Source organism: Phacochoerus africanus, chromosome 2, assembly GCF_016906955.1.
Source record: "Phacochoerus africanus isolate WHEZ1 chromosome 2, ROS_Pafr_v1, whole genome shotgun sequence".
Lineage (NCBI taxonomy): Eukaryota > Metazoa > Chordata > Mammalia > Artiodactyla > Suidae > Phacochoerus > Phacochoerus africanus.
Window position 1 is genome coordinate 258,805,431 of NC_062545.1, and position 23,128 is coordinate 258,828,558.

Consider the following 23,128-nt stretch of genomic DNA (forward strand, 5'->3'; position numbering starts at 1 on the left):
CACTGTGACATATAAACTATCATCATATTTTTGCCAGTCCTGATGTAGAAACTGTACCTATTCATTGTCTAAAAACTAAGTGTACAGTGTATCTGATTTATTGGTTCTATTTTTTAAGGTGCTTTGCCTAATTTTTACAACTTCAGGGACCAAGAATATCAACAAGATTTAACGTGCATATGAATTCCGACTGATATTTAATGACGGTTGCTCTATGCTGAGGATTCTGAGGCCACCCTTGGGCTAGATGGGAAAGTGTTCTGTGATCAGCTAATAATGTCTGCCATGGGCGTGGCAAAGCAATGTGGTCCTCCAGGTGCCACCGACTTGCCAGCTCTAGCACAGACTGAAGTGGAAGAAAAGGACTGGTCTCTAAAAGCCTAGGCCATGGGGCAGGACACAGTTGGGGGGTTCCTACTCTCCACAACTCCTTGTCTTAAATCAGAACATGGACTCTATGAAAGAGGAGCAACTGCTTCTCAATCTCAGTTTCCTCCATGGATCTGAAATCCTTCACTTTCTTCTCCCTGGGCCAATCTGTGAAGTTCATGACTGTCAGGGGCAGAATTTAGAGAAAGAGAAGATGGGAGTTACCTGGGAAGTGGAGAAAAGGGTCACCTACCTTCTGCCTTGTTGTCATCCACCAGTGGACAGGCTGTCCTCAGGGTCACTGTGCTGAGTTCCGAGTGCCTCCCTCGTGTATCCACAGCATAGAGAGTGAACCTGAAGCATAGCAAGAAAACAGAGCACAAAGCTAAGACTTGAGAAAAGGCCCTGGAAGTTGCAAGGAGGAACGCAACATCATAGCACAGGAGTAATAGTTGAAAGAACTCAGGGAAGCTTAGGCTTCAAAGGAAATGATTTGAAAGAGAAAAGATAACTATTAAACATTTATTGAACACCAACACCCTGCTAAGCATTTAGCACTTCATCTCTTAATTTACAAGTAGCCTGCCTAGCAGGCAGGGATTATTGTCACTTGCATTTAACCAGTGAGAAAACTGAGACTTAGTTGTGTATCTTTCCATGGTCTTAAAGTTATTGGGGGACAGAGCAGCCTGAGCCCAGGACTGGTCAAGTAAACCCTAACACTATCTTGTCTGGCTTTATATATTCATTCATTCATTCACTTAACAAATACTTATGAAATATTAACTTCGGGCCAGGAATTCTTCTATTGCTAAGATTATAAAGATGAGCAAGACAGTCAAAGTCCCTGCTTGCATAAAGTTAAATAAAAAGTAAGCAAAAAATTAAATAATGGTGTATTTGAGAGAGACTATAACAGGGTTGTGCAGCAAAGACTAAGGTGGAGGGGGATGTGGGTGTTTTAGACAGGTGTGTCCATGAAGGTCTTCCTGGGGAGAGGTTTGAGCTAAGACATGGACATGAGAAGGAACCTGCTTATAGGAGGAAGACTGGGATCCTGCCAGGAAGAGCAGTAAGTGCAAAGGTCCTGAGGTGAGAAGGATCCAGACTGCTCGGGGAGGAACAGGCAGTGGATTGGCTGTACAAAGAGAGATGGGTGGGAAGATGGGTGGGAACCTCGTGGGCCATGATAGGGAGTTTGGGAGTTATTCTAGGTAAAAGGCACATCCCCAACTATAACTCCATGCTGTGTGGTGGGAGTAAGCAGCCCATGTGGTATCAGAAGTAGAGAACTGGCAAACTGTAGGCTTGGTAGATTCAGGTCCAACCTTGGGCACAGAATTCTTTTTAAGAGCAGACACTGTCCTCAAGCCTACTTGGAGAAGGGTCTGTGGCCCTTCAGACCTCCAGATAGCCAAGTTTTGTGGTTTAAACAAATTCTAAGGGGTGAGTAGAGAAAATTTTCAAGAAGAGGTAAGACTTGGAGGCCAGCGACAATCTGAATAGAAGGGAGAAGGGCTGAGCATCTAAGTGTCCCGCCTCTGTCATGCCATCCTCTGTCACCAGGGCAGAGGCAGTAGTGTAGACTGGCAAGAGGGCTCCCTGGGTCTGGTAGAACTATAGCCCCAGGGGTCCTGTTTCCTTTCCTCCTTCTCCAACACCTCAGCTTACCTCATGTTATACAAGAGGCCTAACCACATGAAAAAATGTTCAACACCGCTAATTACTAGAGAAATGCAAATCAAAACTACAACGAGGTACTACTTCATACTGGTCAGAATGGCCATCACTAAAAAGTCTACAAATAACATTCTCCAGAGGGTAGGGAGAAAAGGGAACCCTCCTACACCATTGGCAAGAATATAAGTTGGTATAATCACTATGGAAAATAGTATGGAAGTGCCTCAGAAAATGAAAAATAGAACTACCAAATGATCCAGCAATTCCACTCCTGGACATATATCCAGACAAAACTATAATTCAAAAGAACATGCATCCCTATGTTCATAGCAGCACTGTTCACAATAGCTAAGACACGGAAGAAAACTAAATGTCCATTGACAGATGAATGGATTAAGAAGATGTGGTACATATATACAATGGAATACTACTCAGCCATAAATAAGAACAAAATAATGCCACTAATAGCAACATGGATCATAGCAACATGGATGCAACTAGAGATTCTCATGCTAAATGAAGTAAGTCAGAAAGAGAAGGACAGATACCACGATATCACCAACATGTGGAATCTAAAATATGACACAAATGAGGAGTTTCTGTCATGGCTCAGTGGGTAACAAACCCAACTAGCGTCCATGAGGACATGGGTTCAAACCCTGGCCTTGCTCAGTGGGTTAAGGATCTACCATTGCTGTGAGCTGTGGTGTAGGTTGCAGATGCAGCTTGGATCCCACATTGCTGTGGCTGTGATGTAGGCTGGCAGCTGCAGCTCTGATTCAACCCCTAGACTTGGAATTTACATATGCCATGGGTGTGGCCCTAAAAAGAAAAGAAAAACAACAACAACAACAACAACAAAAAACGCACTTAGAGATCTTACAGATCTAAGAACGCACTTAGAGATCTTACAGACGCAAGGGACCCTGAACAGGAGGTCACAGGGAGGTGGGATCTTACAGGGCCTGGCAGTATAGGCATTCTAGAAAGTTGGGGCAATGGGTGTAACCATGGCAAGTAGCACTGGCTGTTCCATCCCAAGGCCAAGGCTTTCTCCTCTGCATCATTCCTGATGGGTGTGCATGGCTCTGGACACTTCACACTAACTCAATCAGGACATGCATGTGAATCCTCAGTCACCCTCATGACTGGCATGGAGCAACCCTGGGAGAAAAAGCTCTGATTGAAAACAGACTTCTTGTATGCATTGCTGTGCCAGTGGCTGCAGCTCCAATTCAACCCCTAGCCTGGCAACCTCCATATGCTGAGGGTGTGGCTCTAAAAAGACATACATACATACATACGTAAAATAAAATAAAATAAAATAAAATAAAATAAAATAAAATAAAATAAAATAAAATAAAATAAAATACGACACAATGAGCCTATCTACAAAATAGAAACAATTCAAGAACATAGGGAACAGACTTGTGGTTGCCAATGGGGAGTGGATTGGGAGAAGTATGGAGGAGACTGGGGTTAGCAGATGTAAGCTATTAGACGTGGAAGGGATAAACAACAATAACCCACTGCATAAAGAACTATATTCAGTATCCTGTGATAAACCATAATGGCAAGAAATATGTAAAAAAAAAAAAGTGTACATGTATGTATAACTGAATCACTTTGCTGTGTAGCAGAAATTAACACAGCATTACAAATCAATTATACTTCAATAAAATAAATAAAATGTGCCTAACACTGTGATTACCAAGTTGCAGAGTGATAAACCCTGACTGCACATATGAGGCAGTAAATAAATATAAATTGGTTGTTCAAATTAATATATGCTAAGTCCTTAATATGTGTCAAGCACTGACCTAAGCAGTTTTACCTGCATTATTTCTATTAATTTCCCCAGATGATCCTAAAAGATAGCTTCTCTTTAATTTATTAATTAATTAATTTATTTATCTTTTTAGGACTGTACCTGAGGCATATGGAAATTCCGAGGCGTATGGAAATTCCAAGGCTAGAGGTCAAGTTAGAGCTGTAGTCACAGGCCTATGCCCCAGCCATAGCAACGCTGGATCTGAGTCATGCTTGCAATCTATACCGCAGCTCAGGGCAACACCGGATCCTTAAACCACTGAGCAAGGCCAGGGATCGAACCCACAACCTCATGGATACTAGCCCGGTTTGTTACCACTGAACCACAACGGGAACTCCTGTTACTCTCTTCATTTCATATGTGAGGCTGAGCGAGGAAAAGCACCTTGCACAGAACCTCACAGTAATTACTGGGACTGGCAATTACATCTAGCTTTGTCTGACTCCAAAGCCCTTGCACTTAACCATTATCAGCTACCGTCTTCTGGCTGAAGGTCTATGGATGTCAACTCTGTGCAAATACAATTCCATTAGGTACACTTGGCAAGCCCCAACTAAGTGGAAACAGTGCCATTTCACATGTTTTTCTAATCTTATGAAAACCTGCTAAAATAATCACCCTCATTATCCCCACCTTTCAGAAAAGGAAACTGAAGATCAAAAAATTAGGCAATTTGTCCAAAATCACAGAGGCAGACAATGAAAGAGCCAAGACTTGTGCCATTCTTTGTCTTACTCTAAAACCCATCCTCTTTGCTCTCAGCTGCCATTGTGCTGCCCCAGCTCTACTGCTACTGGCTCAGAGGGTCCGGGCTTTAATATGTCACGACCTGATAGCCCAAAGGTTGTGTTAATAAAAGGTACTACAAATCAGAACTTCTCGGCCAAGGGACACAGTAAGCAGAAGCATTTCTTTCTGGAGAAAATACCATTTGTCTCTTTTTGCGTGAAAATCTTTCAAAGAATAACTCAATTTCTCTTTTAAGGAATTGTGGGGGGTGAGTGGGATGGACTGGGATTAGTAGATGCAAATGATTACATTTAGAATGCATAAGCAATGAGATCCTACTGTACAGCACAGGGAACTATACCCAATCTCTTGGGATAGACCATGATGCAAGATAATATAAGGAACAGAATTATCTATATATGTATAACTGGGTCACTTCACTGTACAGTGGAAATTGGCACAACACTGTGAATTAACTATAGTAATAAAAAATAAGAATTGTGAAGGGTACTCATGTTATCCCAAGAATGCGTTTCTAGCTTATTCCTTGAGATTGAGTCTGAGTTTTGCTGTAATTCAGATAGTACATTAGCGCCATCCTGCCTTTTCTAGGAAACTGGTGTTTTGGGTGCATATAGGAATTCATCGATCAGTCAGGCCAGGTCTGTGTTTACGATGCCACAAGCCAGGCTGGCAGCCAGTCTCATCATCATATATGCTCCACGTTCTCTGCTGCTTTGGGACACTGCCACCAGGTCCATGCCAGACCCACAAGGACACCTGCTAGCACCACAGGAATGTCAGCACCGAGCTGTCCCCCCCCAGGTTGTTGCAAAGTGGACTGGGGTCAGGGGCTGAACAGGGAACAGGTGACCTGGAACCCCAGAAGCAGAAAGAGCCTTGTAGTCCAATCAGCAGCCATTCAAACCATGGCTCTGATGTTCACCAGCCATACGACCTTGGGCTACTTGATTATCCTCTCTGATCCTAAGTATCTCCAAATGGGAAACAAATGAAACAAGGCCCCCACCCCTGCAGAATGATCAGTCCAAGTGCAGGAAACCTAGCATACTGCCCAAGTGTAAGGGCAAGCCCGGCTATCATCGAATGGGTGCACATCGGTGTTGGGCCCTTTACAAGCACTATTCCAGTTAATCCTCATAATATTTGAGTTGGGTACCACGATTGTTTACATTTTATCAGTAAGGACATTGGTTCCAAGGAGGTCAAGGAATTGACCTATTATTACACATGAAGCAGCAACATGGAACCAGAACACAGGTCTGCCTGAATTCAAAGACTATACTCCTAACCACATTGTACTTTCTCTCTTGTCAAATCTGATTGCACCTGCTATCCTTCATCAGCTGGGTGGGAGCACTGGCATGGGTAAGCAAGGGCGAGTCTATACCCAATATACATGACTTAAGCAGCATGGGGTATTTTGGCCCCATCTTTAGACAGAGTCCGATCTAGTTGTCCGCGAGAGCAGCAGCACTGTGGTGTGGGCCTTCTCTCTCTCCAGCTGTCACAGCTCAGCCCTGTGAGTAGAGCTCAGTTTCTTACTACATTGTCTCAGCCGAGGAAAGCACTGGGGGAGAGAGGAACAAGTCTGGTAAGGCTTGTTCCATTCTATCCCCTTCCTCTGTGACCTTGGACTAGTCACTTTACCTCTCTGTGCTTATTCCACCTCTTTGTACCAGGCACATGTGATAAGGAGGCTGCTGGCCACTTCACAGGTCAGTGCCGGGGAATATGGAATATAAGTGCTCTAAAAGGGGAGTTAGGGCTGCAAGCCTTGCTGAGAGCTTGGAAGCAAGGTCATAATGGAACTCCAGGATGCGGGAATAAGAGGCTAAGGAGGGAGGTAAGGACATCGGGTAACACTGGGTAAGCACCTGCTACCCATACAACAATTCATCTAGAAAGTGCCAGGAGGCAGAAACCAAACCCTAGCCTGCAGCTTGGGAACAGCTATATCCCTGACACTTAATACAGTACTAGGCATATGATAGACACTTTAAATATTTGAGGAAATGAATGAACTTGAGCATATGCCAGCTCATCATCTCTCAATTTCAATTTCTGCATTGGTGGAACAGGGATAGTTGTAGAGACAGTGCATGGCTGTCTCAAGGACTACGTAGAAGTACCTTATGAGTTGCAAATTTTCTACAAAAATCATATAAAGAGCACTTATTTGGGCAGGAGTACACATTTTTAAAATGCTTTTTTAGGAGTAGAAGAGAAGGAGATGCATTTCAACTGAAGGGAACATGGAAGGCTATAATCAATAAAATGTGAATGAGTCTCCGAACCTGAGGAATTGGAAAAAACTTTTAAACACTGCTTTCCCATTGGCCTCTTAGGTTTCCATGATGCTTCTGTATTATATTTCCTCTACCAAGAGGGGCCAGGGTCCCCCCCCTCACTGCTTAGCCAAGCAGCATGAATAAACAGCATGCTGGGGAAGCAGCAGTCTCAATAGGTTTTCAAATCTTAAAACGTGGGTAGAATCTCGCTTTCCCTAATTGCTGGGTGAGCATCCTTGGGGAAGTCACTTCACTATCTCTGAGCCTCAGTCTCTGCACCTGTAAAGGAGGGTGAAATGAACAGTATCTCCTAAGTTTGGGATCAAGACTTGATGGCACAATGATTGCAACAGGCCTGGCGCAATCTTTGCTCCCTCAAAGGTAGCTTCTATTTGTGTTATTAGAGTAACCCAACATGTCAGTAGAGGCCTCGGCCCACCCTGCCAGTAGGGGTGGAGGGGTGGAGAAAGAGGAAGATGTCAGCCACACAGGCCTGGGTCAAAAGTCACAAGGCCCTGAGCTTTCTGCCTGTCTCAGCTGTAATTGTAGAACCGTTCCAGAGACACATCTGAAAGCTGTTAGGGGACCAGGCAGGGCCTTGGGGGGGGGGGAGGGCTCTTTGAGAGGGGAATAAAGTGGTGGCCCCTGATGTGGGGAAGGAGGAGAGGACAGGAGAGGATAGAATGAGATGGGGGAGAGAGGGAGGGGGAGAGGAACAGATACACATATACACATCCACAAAGCAGAGTGAAAGGGGTATGAGAGAGACTGAGAGACGACACAGTCAGAGCTGTGTTTCTCCAGGGTCTAGAAGGGTGCCAGTGACCTCAGCTCAATTCTGTCACCTTTACCTGCTGAGGCAGGCTGAGATCCGCTGATAATCTGAACTAGAACTCTTGAGCCATCCCCAAGCTCCACATCCTCATCTTAACAGGTGGGAAAAGTGAGGCCCAGAGAGCAAAGAGACTTGCACAAGGACCTGCTGCCAATGAGTTCAGAAGAGAGACTGGCTTTCCTGACTCTCCTCTAGTGCCCCTTCTATACACTACCCTGTTTCTTGTACAACTGGCTGACTTAGGTCCAACTGTACCTATGGGATAATTGAATCATAAAGGAGTTGGCTCCTAGGATGAAGAGGGATGAGCTATTTAGGAACCTGGAACTCCAGGTCCAAACCCTTGCTACTCCTTCTGACTGTTTTGAAAGAACACTGGCCAAGGTGGTTGAACGCCTGGGTTTGTTTCCAGGCTTTTCCAGAGATTCTGGCGTATGAGATCTCAGATGCCTAAGGCAGTATGATCTTTGTGTCTTGGGATTTCATTGTGTGGGGAGTGCCTTGGTATTGACTACTCAAATGTACAGTGCCTTTTTGTTTTGTTTTGTTTTTTTAAAAATGTTTCTTTGCCATTCTCGGGACAAAGCACAAACTCCTTACCACGGGTCCCCAGTGTGACTCCTTGTTGTTCCTTCATTTGATGCTATCAGTCTGAGACTCTATCACTGAGTTTCAAACTCTGGCCACAGATCCAGCCTTGTTCACTGATCTTTGCTTCCTACTCTGTTTCCCAGTAGAACTACATCCAACTGCTGATGGGTTCCACCTCTGCCTCTGCACACGCTGCACCCTCTGGCTGGGCTGCCCTTCTCCACCTTGTCCTTGGAGCATCAGTCCAACCTCATCTCCTCTAGGAAGATCCCTGCATGGGGCCCTGTCACATCACGGCACGTGCAGCATGACTAGGTCAGTGCCCATACACTCCTCTCTTGCCCCCATGAGTAAGGGAGTGTCTTTAGGACCAGGATATGGCTCTACTCATCTCTATCCACCTATATCTGGAGCTCAGATACCTAAACCGTGCTAAGCTCAGCAAATACTTTAGAGAATGAATAAGAGACTGAATGAATGAGGTAGTATACCTCTTGTCTAGAAATCAGTTTCCCTATGTATAAAATGAACAAAAGGTGATTAGATAAAAGGTCATTAAAGGAGAGGGAATAGGAGTTCCCACTGTGGCTCAGCGGCAGATGTGGCTTGGATCCTGCATTGCTGTGGCTGTGGCATAGGACCGCAGCTGCAGCTCTGATTTGACCCCTAGTCTGGGAACTTCCATATGCTGCAGGTGCAGCCCTAAAAAGCCAATGAAAAAAAAAAAAAGGAAATAGAATAACAGAGTAGTTTGATGCATGGCTTTGGAATCCGGTGATTTGGTTTTAAATTCTGCCTCTCCACTTATTCGCGGTGTGAAGCCTTGCCTCAACATACTCACCCATCAGATAGGAACCATAATATTACAATCCATTCTCTAAGGTGGTTCCTAAAATAAAACAAGATATGGTAGGGAACTGCTCACCAGGACGCCTGGCATGTTAGCACCCACCACAAGAGAGCTGGGTGGGTACTATTCTCCATATGATGATGGGATTCCAGTGCCCAAGGCTCCCCCTCCCCGGACCCAAAGTTAGGGTCCTAGTGGAGATCAGAGGAAGGTAAGTGGAGAGGAAGCTGCTGTTGGTCCCATCCAAGGCCCCAGGCCCCCCTCACAGCAGGGGTGAGAGAATGAAACTGAGACCTTAATGGGCGGTGAGAGCTTCTTGCAGGTCTGACAGGGGGTAAGAGTTGGGACAGAGCCCTGGAGGCCCACGTCAGAAGCAGGTCCCCGTGAGGACGGGAAAACGCCTTTGAAGTCTCCAGGCCAAGACTTGCTCTTCCCCAGCCGCCACATGATGTAGGCATTCTGGGGAGGCCAGAGTCTCCTCGCTGGGTTGAAGGGAAACAGATGTTTCCAGGCTGGAGGCCCTGGTCTTGTAAAAGCTTCTTCCCTCACACGGCTTTGGCAAACAACCTCCCGGCAGTTCACTCCCCCGACCCGCCACTAACTACCACCACTCCCCACCCCTGCCATTGCCAGCACGATGCGGAAGTCGGGGGCAGTGGGACAAACACTGGGTCCTGGGTCCAGGTCGGGGTCTGAGCAGGAACACCTACCCTTCTCTGGGTCTTAGTCTCCCATCTCTGCCAGGACGAAATTAAGCCAAGATCAGCTCTCAGGGACAGGTGAGATCTGGTGTCCTAGGACTGAGGATGGTCACCTCTCAAGAGAGGGTAGCATCCATCCCAGACCCTTCGCCACTGGAGTGCACAGCTAAAAGCATGGGCTTGTGTTATCAGGCTCTGGGTTTGAACAGGAACCCCAGCGGCTATGAGGCAAGCACAGCTCACCACTGGGCCTTGGTTTCCTTATCTGTTAATGAGAAACGTTTTCATCTTATGGGGTAGTGAGAATTAAATCAGAATTCAACCCCCTTACTCATATTTTAGGTTTCTTGTGAACCAAACTGATGAGTGTGATGCTCAGTGACACACAGCACAGCCTTTCCTAGGACTGACTGCCCTTGATGGATAGAACAGCCTGAAGCCAGAGTAGGTGTGCAATGATGTTTGTAACCGATCGTTGGCAGGAAGATCTGCTAGCACACCCGGCAGTCCATAGACTCAGGTTCTGAATCCAGTACCACCTGAACAGTGGAAAGAGCATTCTTGTTTGGGGTTTGTTTGTTTGTCTTTTGTCTTTTTTAGGGCCACACCCATGGCATATGGACGTTCCCAGGCTAGGGGTCGAATCAGAGCTACAGCTGCCAGCCTACAGCACAGCCACAGCAACACCAGATCCGAGCCGCATCTTCAACCTACACCACATCTCATGGCAACACTGGACCCTTAACCCACTGAGCAAGGCCAGGGATAGAACCTGCAACCTCATGGTTCCTAGTCAGATTTGTTCCGACGGGAACTCCAGAGCATTCCTGTTTTTATGATCACAATGACGCAGGATCTGCCATGGTCAGAACAGACTTTGGGACTTGACTACCCAAGTTCAAATGTTGGCTCTACAACCTACCATCTTTATGACCTTGGACAAGTTAGTTAACGCCTCTGTCCTTCAGCGTTCTTGTCTTTAAAGTGTAGATGATAACATTATCTCCTTCATAGGGATGTTGGATGAATAAAGTACTCAAGACAATGCCTGGCACATGATAAGTGCAAAGGAAGATTTCGCCACTGTTCAGTATGTGTGTGTTTAAATTATGATCTTTTCTATAATGGTTTTGAAATAAGCCCGCCTACCCAATTCTGTGACATTGTTCCTATTGAGAGACAGGCACCTATGTTCCTTCACCTTGAATGTGGTGGGTTCACAAGTGCTTTTACTTGAATAGAGCGCAGCGGAAGGGACCCTGGGTAACTTTTGAGCCCAGATCATAAAAGGCTGTGCAACTTCCACCGTGCTCACGAAAATGTTCTTGCTTAGAGCCCTGAGCTTCCCTGCAAGACATGCAACTACCCTGAGACCACCCTGTATGAGGAAGCCAGGCCACATGGAGAGGCTACATCAGGCACTTCAGCAGTCAGGATGTTCAGGTGATCCCAGCCCGTTCTCCAGAAAGACGGGTGAAGGAGCTTTCAAGCAGTTGAATCACCTCCAGCTTCTGCATCCTTGCAGCTGAGGCCCCAGACTTCATGCAGCAAAGACAGCCCAACCTGCTGTTCCCTGTCTGAATGCCTGACACACAGAATCCATTAGCATAATCAAGTAGTTGTTTTAAGCTATTAAATTCTGGGGTCATTTGTTATGTCATCAATAGAAATCATAACAATCTCTAAGCATCGAGAAGAGGAGTCAGCAAACTACAGCCCATGGGCCAAATCTGGTCCACAGTCTGTTTTTGTAAATAAAGTTTCAATGGAATTTAGCCACTCTCGTTTTCTTAAAATCCGCTTTCAGTGGATGCTTTCACACTGTGGTGACAGAACTGAATCACTGCAGTGGAGACCACACAGCCACAGAGCCTAAAATATTTACCATCTTGACTTCTAGGGAAAAGTCTGCTGACCCCTGCATAAGAGCTTTGACAGTTCTTAGCATTAAAATCATTTGCTTACATTATTTCATCTTATGCCAAGTAGAAGGCATTCCCATTTTACAGATGGGCTCAGTGAGTTCAGGCGACTTCTCCAAGGTCACACAGTACTTCTGACCCCAGGTTTCAAGCTACAACAGCCTGCTGAAGATCCAGACTCCTGTCCGGGTTCATATACTGAACGGGCAGTGTGACCTTGGGCAAGCTCTACCAAGTCCTGCTGTTGGTTTCCCAGGCTTAGAAGTGAGGGCCCTGGACAAGATGGTGTGGACTGGCTGCCAGAATTCGGATGTCCAGAGTTTCCCCCAGCTGGGAAACTGGAGAACCACCAGCCAGAGGCTGCATGGGTACCTGTTCTATCCCACATGCCCACCTACTCCCAACACTGAAACCCAACTTTCTAACCTCCTAACAGGGGCTGACAACCCATGCCCTCTGCCAACCTAAATATCTAATTCCAATGCCCAGGATGGAGAGAGACCATCAGGACAGTAAGGACTGTAGCCCTGGTTTCATCTTTCAAAACATCCCAGTCTGAGCTGTGACTGGGCGACCCTGCTTGAGACAAAGGTGAGGCGGTCTGTAGTTGGACCCCAAACATCAGCTCTCACCCACCTGCACTCCCTTCAAGTCTCCAGCTGCATAGGCTGACAGGGGAGGCAGAAGCTGGCCCAAAATGCTGTGGGACAAGGCCGAGTCTGGAAACCAGGTGGGCCTAAGCTCAGACAGAGGCCACAACAACATAGAATCAGGGCTACACATGCACTGTGTTGCTTGCCAAGGCCCCCCAAATTCACTGGGTTATGAGCATTACCCTAAAATCCACAGGGCCGAGAATACTGGGACTCAGAAATGAATGATTCGTGTACTGACACTTCAAAATGAAATAAGTAGATTTACAATGAAAGCAGGTTTGTATACCTCCCATGCCTAACTGAGGAAGGAGTGATTAGCACCGCAGCTCCACTCTGTGTGTGTGTCTACCAAGAGTGGGCCATCTGAATACATCCAGCATGGTGCTATAGGCAGGGGAGGAACCCTCGTGGAGGAGAAGAGCATGGTCCTTGTGTTCAGGCACTCACAGAAGAGCAGGGGGATGTCAAGTGAACGTGAAATGGGACACAGTGCTACAGCACATCAATACAAGTGTATTCTCGCCCCTACGTTTGCTTCCGGTGTGTCCCTTCTCCCTTCTTTAAAACAGTGGACCAAGCCTTGGACAGGCATCCAAGGGCCACCCAGATCCCTGTCAGTTGCAGCTGTCAACCACCTATAAGAATCTCATTTTCTCCTCTGAAAAATACAGTGACCATCCTTACCTTTTCCACCCAGAAAGCCTCAGAAGTGTGAACATGCCAGTGGATTTTAACACACAAATACTATGCAAATGGTCTGTCTAAACTCATTCATTCACCTATCCAGTATAACCTCACCTTTCTTGAAAGAAAAATTCGGGTTGGCCCTTGACTTGGCTTTAGCAGCAGTTCCTGTCCTACTCCTTCCTTTTTTCCTCAGTCTTTCTCCTTTCTCATCCCCCACCCCCTTCTCCTCCTCTTTTTTTCAGGGAGTGGACAACATGATAACACATAGTTGGATGGACCATAGCTCTTAGTTGGAGGATGTTTATTTTTTAATAGGTTGTTTTAGGGTAAATCAGACACAAGTCTAAATTTACAGTTCCAAGTTCAAGGAACGAATTTGCATGGAATGCCCCATTCCATTTCAACAGATTCCCAGTAGATTCCTGGGATCTTTAAAGTAAATTATGTCCTTTTTTCTTATATCTTTATTGCATCCTGGACAGCCTCTCTGAACCCTAGATAAAAACAATAATTTTTAAATGACTTTGGTTACAGAAATTTTTGTAGGAAAGCGTAACTTGGAAGTATGTTGAATTTAGAGGCAGAGGATGTGATTTGCAGGTTTAACCTTGCCAGCTAGCTATATGGCTTTGGTCCCATGACTTGATTTCTCAGTGACTTAGGTACCTCTTGATAACTCCACAGGGATGCTGTGAGGACCAGTAGGATGTGAAAGGGCCTTAGAAATTCCATACACGTTTCTTGGGCACATACTCTGTATCAGATGCATTGCTGAGAACTTTTACATAGTGGTCTTCTGTTCTCTTTACAACTGTCTAAGGAGTACATATTATTAAATCCATGTTTACAAGGAGGCAAGTGAGCCATGGAAGTTTGAAATGACTTTCCCAAGGTTGAGTAAATAGTAGTTCAGCCAGGCCCCAGCACAGGTCTTCTTGCTCAAAGTCCAGGGCTATTTACAAATAAAATTATTGGGTATGCATTGGTCCCCACTGGGTCTTGAGTCACAGTTCACAAGAGGTTAGAGTTTATTAGGAGGATGAACTCCATGTTCCCGACTTTGGACAAGGAAGGGATCTCGTACAGGAACACCATCGTCGTCACCCCCTTTCAACACTGGTGTTGCTCCTCTTTCCGCATCTGACCCTGAGGTCTTTCTCTTCTTTCATGGTGCCTTTTGAGATTGCATTTTGCCAAAGCCAAGTGCAGAGGAAAGGAGGCCAAATCGAGGTCACCAATTTAGATTTACCCTTGGACACTAAGTGAGGGAACACTTTAAGCAGGATGTTTCTTATCTCCTTCAAGCTGAAGTCAGTCTCCACTGCACATGGGAGCTTTGCTTTCCCAAGGGTGGAGGGATGGGTGTGGGGAGAAGGCACAGCCCTGTGCTCAGAGTCTGAAGGACTGAACGTGACAGCCTCAGTTTCCATATTTGTAAAATGGAGTCAATAATATCTGCCTGACTAGATTGTTATAAGAATGAAATGACATGGAAAACACCAAAAACAGCACTTGGTATAGTAAATATTATCTTGCTTGTCTTGCTGATGCATGATACTCAAGGGAGATAAAGTGAGAACAATGCTTTTTTGAAAATCAACCCCCCTGGGCCAAAGTAATCACCCTGGAGGATGTTGTAAGCAATAAAACCACTGTTTTTCCTAAGGTTCGGTTGGGGATCTCACTTAGCCAGTGGGTATAGCTAAGTCATACCATGTCTCTGAGCCTCAGCTTCCTCATCAGTTACATCATGACAACAATACCTGCTTTCAGCAGTAGTAGGAGAATTAGAGACAATGCATATATGGAGCTACTGGCTGACCTAGATCTGAACCTTTGGCTACCCTCGCTTCACCCTGATCAACACTATGACCTTGGGTGAAATCCTTCTTCATGGACCTTGCTTTCTTTCCTATAAAACAATGAGTCACCAATATCTTCACTGGTGAAGGAGACTAAAAGTTAACACCAATTAACATCAATCTTTCAAAAACTCTTCCAAAAAAAAAAGTGGAGGAAATATTGCAAGTTAATTGTATGAAGTCAGTATTATTGTGATACCAAAAACAGACAAAGACATCACAAGGAAACACAGACACACACACACACACACACACACACACACACACAGAATCCAGTATCCCGTATAAATATAGACACAAGAAAATACTAACCAAGTACATACATAGTAAAAGGATTATATACCATGACCAAATGTGTTTATCCTATGAAAAGAAGTTTGACCGAGCATATGAAAATCAACCAATGTGGTACATCACATTAACAGAATAAAAGACAAAACTTATATGATCATCTCAATAGACAAAGCAAAAAGCTTTCACGAACTCTAATACCATATCATGATTAAATCACTCAACAAACTGTGAACAGAGGGATACTTTCCCCAACCTGATAGAAGGTATCTGTGGAAAACCCACAGTTAACATCATACTTAATGGTAAAGATTGAAAGCCTTCCCTCGAAGATAAGGAACAAGTCAAGGACGTCCACTTTCACTGTTTCTCTTCAACATTGTTCTGATGGCTCTAGACAGGGCAATTAGGCCAAAAAAGGAAATAAAAAAATCCAAACAGCAAAGAGAAATGTAAACCTATCTCTACTTGCAGGTGACATGACTTTGTATATTTAAAAAAAAAAAGGAATATACACACAAACACACACACACGTTCTCAAAAATGTTCAGTAAAGTTACAGGTTAAAGGATTAATATAAAAATCATTTCTATTCTATATACTAACAATGAATGATCAGAAAATAAAATGAAGAACTTCATTTACAGTACCGTCAAACAAAATAAAACATTGAGGAATACTTTGAACAAAGGGAGGGTGAGACTTTCTCATTGAGAACTACAAAATATCATTGTAAGAAATGAAAGAAGACCTAGATAAATGGAAAGCTATTTTGTGTTCATGGATTGGAAGACTCATGGTTAAGATAAAAGTACTTCCAAATTTATCTGTAGATTCAACACAATCCCTATCAAAATCCAGCTGATTTTTTCCCCAGAAATTGACAAACCACTCCTAAAATTCATATGGAGATACAAGATACCCAGAATAGCCAAATAATCTTGAAAAAGAAAATAAACCTGGAAGACTTACACATCCTGATTTCAAAATTCACTACAAAATTACAGTAATCAAGATGGTTTGATACTAGTGTAAGGATAGATATAGATCAAAGGAGTAAAACTGAGAGTCTAGAAATAAACTCATACGGCTACTTGATTTTCAATATGAGCGCCAAGAAAATTCAAATGGGAAAGAATGGCCTCTTTAGTAATAGTTTCTTCAGCAAATGTTGGAACAATCCAGTAGCCACATCGAGTGAATGATTGGAACTTTCTCTCAAACCATATAAAAAAATTAATTCAAAACAGATCAAACACCTAAATATAAAAGCAAAAACAATAAAATTCTTGGCAAAAAAACATAAGAGTAAATATTCATGGCCTTAGATTAGGCAGTAGTTTCTTTGATAGGACACCAAAAGGCACAACTAAAGAAATACATAGACTTTGCCATAATGAAAAAAAACAAAAACATCTGTGTTTTAAAGTACATTCTCCAGAAAATTAGAAGACAACCGATAGAATAGGAGAAAACATCTATAAATCGTATATCTGATACTAGTCTAATATTCAGAACATGTAAATAAATATTACAACTCAATAATAAAAAGACAGTGCAATTTAAAAACAGGCCAAGAATGTAAACAGACATTTCTCTAGAGAAGAGATACAAATGGCCAATAAGCACATGGAAATATGCTCCACATCATTAGTCATTTTGGAAATGCAAATCAAAATTATCATGAGACATCTCCTCTTACCCATTAAGATAGCTATGATAAAAAAGACAAAAACAACAAGAGTTGGCAAGGATGGGAGAAATTGGAAACCTCATATATTTCTATAGAAAAACTTGTAACACAAATTTTCATAACTGTATTATACTTAACAGCCAAAAAGGGGAAAGCAAACGACTATCAATTGATGAATGGATAAACAAAATATTTTATATCCATATAATTAAATATTCTTCAATTGTTCAATAAAAAGGAATAAAGCCCTTATTTCTGCTACGATATCACTGAAAATTGAAAACATTATGATAAGTGAGAGAATTCAGACTGAAAATGCCATATATCGCATGATTCCATTCATAGAAAATGTCCTTAATTGGAAGATGCCTAGAGACAGAAAGTAAATTCATGGTTGTCAGGACTAATGGGAGTGATCGTTAATGGGTACAGGCATTCTTTTTCAGATGATCAAAATATTCTGGAATTATTGTGGTGGTTGCACAAATCTGTGACTATCCTAAAATCTACTGAATTATATACTCTAAAAAAGCAAGCAAAGCCAGTGGTGTCAGTCTAGAAAAATCCTGCTTACAAATTGTCACCACTGCAGGCATTTGGGGCCTGGGTCTCTTATTTCTGCAGCTTTCTGATCTCTGAGTTTGAGCAAGCACCTCCTGCCTCAATCCCTGTCCCAGAGTTTCTCAAAGAGGCAACAGGACCTTCAGTGAAACCTATGGCTTTATTTTATTGTAAAGCCAGGAATCTGAGTGCTGCAGTAGAACTGTTCAAGACCACAGCCTGATGCTGAGATTAGAGGCACAGATTTGGAAGTAGGGAAAGTTCTGTGTTCACACGTCTAGCCTGTAGGTGACACTGGGCAAGTACTTCACTGCCTCACCTTAGTTTTCTTGCCACTAGAATAACACATTTCCACCTGCCTCACAGGATTGTTAGAAGGATTCCTCAGAGAAGTTAAAAAAAATTCCCTCTGCCAAATTCTCAATCCATAGAAAAAAACACCAGTTTTAATGATCCACACCTGCATTTCCTGTTTCTTTGATAAACAAAAATAAACAACGGTTTTCAATCTGGAGGGGCTTCACCTTGAATCTCTGGCCTATTCCCAACACCTGTGCTGGCTCCTCTCTCTGACTGAGATGCTCTCACCCCAGCTCCTTCTTTCACCTCTTTCAAATCCTCTGGTCAATGTCTCCTTTTTGATGAATTTCCCTTTTAAATTTCACCTCTATCCCAACTAACTACACCTATAAGTCAATGAGAATACCATTTACCCAAGTCCCTGTTTTTCTTCATATGTATGTCTTCCAATACATAATTTCCTTGTTTGTTATATGTATTGATTTTGTGTGTCACCCTTACTTGAATATCAAATTCACAAAAATAAGGACTTAATATGTTTTGTTCACTGATCTATCCCCAAGGGCAAAAAAACTGTGCTGGATCACACAGTAGGCCTTCAATAAATGTTTATTAAATAACTGTGTATACATAAATGTGGGGGGGGTGGGGAGCCACTGGGGGTAAAACGTGAGAAATTGTTTGTGTATTGCTCAGAGCAAGACTGGGTCCTTTTCCCACACTCAGCCTTTGAAAAGCTGGGGAAAGGAGGAGATGCAGAAAGAGGTGGGGAAGGGATTGCAGTTTTCACAAGCTCAAAGACTCAGGGAGGTTAGACCCTCTGTGGCTATTATAACAGCTGTTTGCTCACTTCATAGTATTTCTAGAAACCTATGTGACCCCCAAGTGCTTGGCTACAGCTATTATAAAAGTACACGCAGTACAGCAACCCATCTACCAGTGGATACGAGGTGAGATGAGATTAAAACACAGCCCTTGCCCTTCAAGGGGCTCTCAATTTACTTGAAATATATACATATACACATATTCATACATATATGTACATTATATATATATCATATACACATAGCGTCTTTGCCAATCATTGGCTATATATTCTCTAACTACAACAATCTTTGGTACTAGATACCTATGTTTACAGATGAAGAAACAAAGTCTCAGATGAAATAGATTCCTGAAGCCCATGGGTAGTCAGTTCTAGGTCAGGATCCCATCCCAGAGCCTACCTGATCCCAAATCTGTGGTCTTTGTGTTGTACAGCACCCCCACTATGAATTACCAACACCTCAGTCCTAATCCAAAAGGCACTTACAATTCTCCTAGAACAGGTAAGACATGTCCACATGCAGCAATGGCGAACAAGCCGGGATAGAAAAAGCACTGGTCAAATACTCAGAGAGGTATAAGGGGGTTCACACAGCCTTTCCTTAAGCAAGAGCTATAAGCTGTTACCTTCACGTTGGAAAGCCAAACCAAAAGAGGGTACAGGTAGGTGGTGTAAATAGTATGACTTAAAGATCAACAATCCAATCCCAAATGACAATAAAAAGGTTAAAGATGATGAAAGCACAATGGACTTGGACTTGTGATATCTCAGTAGAATTCCCAAAAAAGGTGGGAACTGCAGAGGAACTGGAAGAAGCCGCCCAGAAGGCTTGAGGGAACCCTTGCCCATGTAGCCCTAGTCTCCTAAGAGAACTCTGTGCAGTCCCATAAGCTGAAAAGTTGTTAGCACGAGGACAGGATCTTATTAAGTAGTTCATTCAACCCCTTGTTTAAGGCTCAGAGAGGGCAATCTACTTGTCCTAGGTCACACAGTAAGTTCAAAACAAATTCAGAATTAGAACCCAGGTTCCCTGCCTCCAAAGCAGGATGCTCTATAGACATTCAGCATAGTAAACACTCAGTGAGGATTAAGAATAGTGCTGAGAGCAGGGTGCCCTTCCCCAAAGGGGTCCCCCTTCCTCTACTCCACTTAGCATGAGCTGTCAGCAGGGTCCCCTGAGAGCCTTTATACCGGGCAGTTTTTGCTCACTCCTCTGATGGTGCTGTCTAGGCCACACTGTCCTGTTCTCTGCTTGTGGATGTGGCCCGACTTACCACTTCTCCCCGCTGGCCATTATGGATGGTAAGTGTCAAGTGCTATGGGGGCTACATGCCTGATCCCTGACTTCCCATGACACTTGCAAAGGAGGTGCTTTCCTTTCCCCCCTGTGCAGACTGCAGAAACAGGCTCAGAACCCTGCTGTTCAAACCCAGATTTCTCTCTCTCAACTGCTAGCTACTCCCCAGTATGCTGCCCTCTTTGACTCCTGCTAGCAGGCCTGATCTCTGCTGTGAACTCAGGCAACCCCACACAGCCTTCATCTAATATCTCAGAGCCTCTACCGTCATCCGGCTCCCTTTGCCCCATGAAGATAAGCCTCTCTGCTCGACTGGACACATCAGCCTTAGAACCTTGAGCCACCAGAGTAAAGGAACAGGCTGGCTGGGCACAGTTGGGGCATCCGGCCCTGATAAGACCTCGCCACGGCTGGACAAGCTCTCAGAGACGTAAGGCTTTGCGTAAGCATGAGATTAGAAGAATACACTATTAAAGTATTTATTTGTTTTTTACAGGTATTGACATAAAATGGGACTGGGGTAGGGGGGGAAGGTCCCCAGGAGAGATAAGACAGTGGGACTTTCTGTGCCTTGGTTTTGAATGGTTGTTACAGAAATTAAATTAATAATAATAATAACAAAAGCTGCAAGTGTCAGTTGGAGGCAGCTGTGGTTTCAAATTGCTAACATGTGAACGTAAGAATGATGGTGGAAATTAAAAAGCAAAACAACAAGCAAACAGATGAACAAACAAACTCACTTTGTTTTCTGGACTAGACTGATACAAACTGAGGGCAGTGGTTACGTCTTAGGGGGGGAGGAGGGAACAGGATAAGACGGGATGATAGGGAGATGAAGTAATCTTCAAGTGTATCTTTAATTTTAATTTCTTTTCGGAGACAAGAAAAGAGCGCTAAAGCCAAAGTGACAGAGTGCTGCCATGTGTCAATCCTGCATGGTGGGCATATGGAGGCTTATTGTGGTGTCTCCACACTTTCTGCCTTTTGTCTTTGTTTTCATGATTAAAGCAAACAAATGAAGGCATCCCTAACACCTATCAATTTATACTTTGCAAAGCTTATTACACAAATAACCTTGAAAGCAAGACAAAGCAGGGCTTATTGCCCACATTTTACATTCAGAGAATATGATACTGGCCAGGAGGGTGGGGAGGGGGCTTTTTAATCAAGGACAGACACATCGTGGTGGAGTGATAGAGCTGGCACTTAATCAACTTCGGGTTGAGGGCTCCTTGTGATGCATTCACCTTGACTTTGAAGACAAAACTGTTCCCTCTTGCAGAAAAAAAAAAATTCTGCAATTTGGATCAGTCCAAGGACTAAGATGGCACCCCGATACTTCTGATCTCTAGCTTCTCGGCCAGTCTATGTACCTTTGTACTACTTTTCTCTCCAACAATAAGTCTTGATGTCACTGGTCCAGCAAATGTTTCCTGCAGCCTGGCTATGAGGCTGGGACTCCCAGGCAGGTCCCTAGAGCACCCTGCTTCACATTCACACCAGCCCATTCTCTGGAAACTCTCCTTGCCTAGCTGCTTTGTGTGAGTTTGGTTGCTGCACCTGAGTGGGGTCTGCCACCTTCCCACCTTCCTCAGACAGAACACTAAGCAGGAGCTGAGGCAGGGCGATGGGTAAGGTCCCAAGGTGCCGGCATCGGAAAGACCCAGATGCAGACCTTGCCTTTCACTCCCGTGAGCCTCTATTTCCTCTTCTGTATAATGGGGATAAGAAAACTCTGAGGAGAATGGGTTTGTTTTGTTTTTTGTTTTTTTCAGTTTTGTTTGTTTCCTTTACCCTCCTTTCTTACTCCTTTTTCTGGAAGCATGGTGCCTGTATTCACCTAAGAACAATTCCTCCATCTCTTGTTATGATTTGGGTGGGACTGTCCACTTTATGCCCCTACCTCCCACAACAAAAGTGGTGACGTCCCCCAAACAAGGTTACTAGAGTTCTTTCCCAGGGATTGATAGGACTGGTAGGAAAGGGACATGTCTCTCTTTTTCTGAGATCAGAAGCATGAAAGAAGAACCATCAAAGCCTGCACCTGCTGGGGTCCATCTCTGCCTCCCACCCTCAATAAGGAAACCCACCTCAGATTGCAGCCAACACACAGCAAAGTTGGGACAGAGATACTGAGTCCACACCCCATCATCTGAATTCCTGGATGTCTCGGGGGCTGCAGGCAGTACATCTGAACTTCCCAGGTAAATAAAACGGAAAATTGCATTTTTTGCCATAAGCAATTTTAAGTTTCTGTTACTTACATTCAAGGGTTCAGACTCTCATAAATCCTTCTGAAATATCTTTTAGAAGGTTATTCTAAATCACACACTTAACATAGTATCTGGTGCATTTCTAGGTGCTCAAGCCACAGCTGCCATCATTAATAGGACTGTAGTGGACTCTTGTCCCAGGAGGAGGACCCCCCCTGTGCTCGGCTCTGCAGCTCCTCTTGGTGACTGGCAAACCAAACCTCTACCACAGGCTGCTCATGAGCTCCTGCTCAGATCTCTCTCTCCCTGGCTCAGAACTGCATTTCCAGACTCCAGGAAAGACCCCAAATTGTTCCAACAGGGCCAATCGCTTCTCAGTACCGAGGACGTGAAGCCATGAATGGTAGCACCTTCAACTATCCCTCACTTGCTGTCTTGTCCCCACCAGCATGTGAGTTTTGTGGCTGAAAGAAATCACATCTCGTTCTCCTTTTAACCCCATCAGCCTCTCACATGACAGTGGCGCTCCCAAATAACCTCTTGCTATTTCAGAAGTAGATGAGAGAGGCAAGGACTCTTAAAAATTAGAAAGAGAATAATGGGGACTGTTGCCAACTCACATAGACTTACCTAGCTTATTTTTTTTTTTAATCTTCCAGGGGACAGTTAGCATCCACAGAAGGTGCTTAGAAAGTGCTTTCTATCTTAGGCTAGCTTCAAAAGCAAGGGATGGAAGTAGTGTTCTTGCTGGTAAGCATCAGGCAGGATGAACTGGCACGTGTTGATGAGTGTCTCTGGCTGACCCCCTCAACCCATCTTGTCTTGTTCCTCTGAGACTAGATTTCAACCACTATCCTTTCTTTCAATGCTGGTCTATACCAGTCCTCATTGCTTCTAGCTCAGGTCTTGGGAACAACTTCTT

At 44.1% G+C, this 23,128-nt stretch overlaps 1 protein-coding gene across 3 annotated transcripts in view; it reads right to left on the bottom strand.

The window, feature by feature from the left end:
- Nucleotides 1-23,128, bottom strand: part of ASTN2 (astrotactin 2) — a 912,080-nt gene that overhangs the window by 16,302 nt on the left and 872,650 nt on the right. For all 3 annotated transcript variants that reach the window (XM_047768264.1, XM_047768263.1, XM_047768262.1), the window contains one exon: nt 623-723. In XM_047768264.1, the coding sequence (XP_047624220.1) occupies nt 623-723 (101 nt within the window). The remainder of the gene's footprint in view (nt 1-622; nt 724-23,128) is intronic.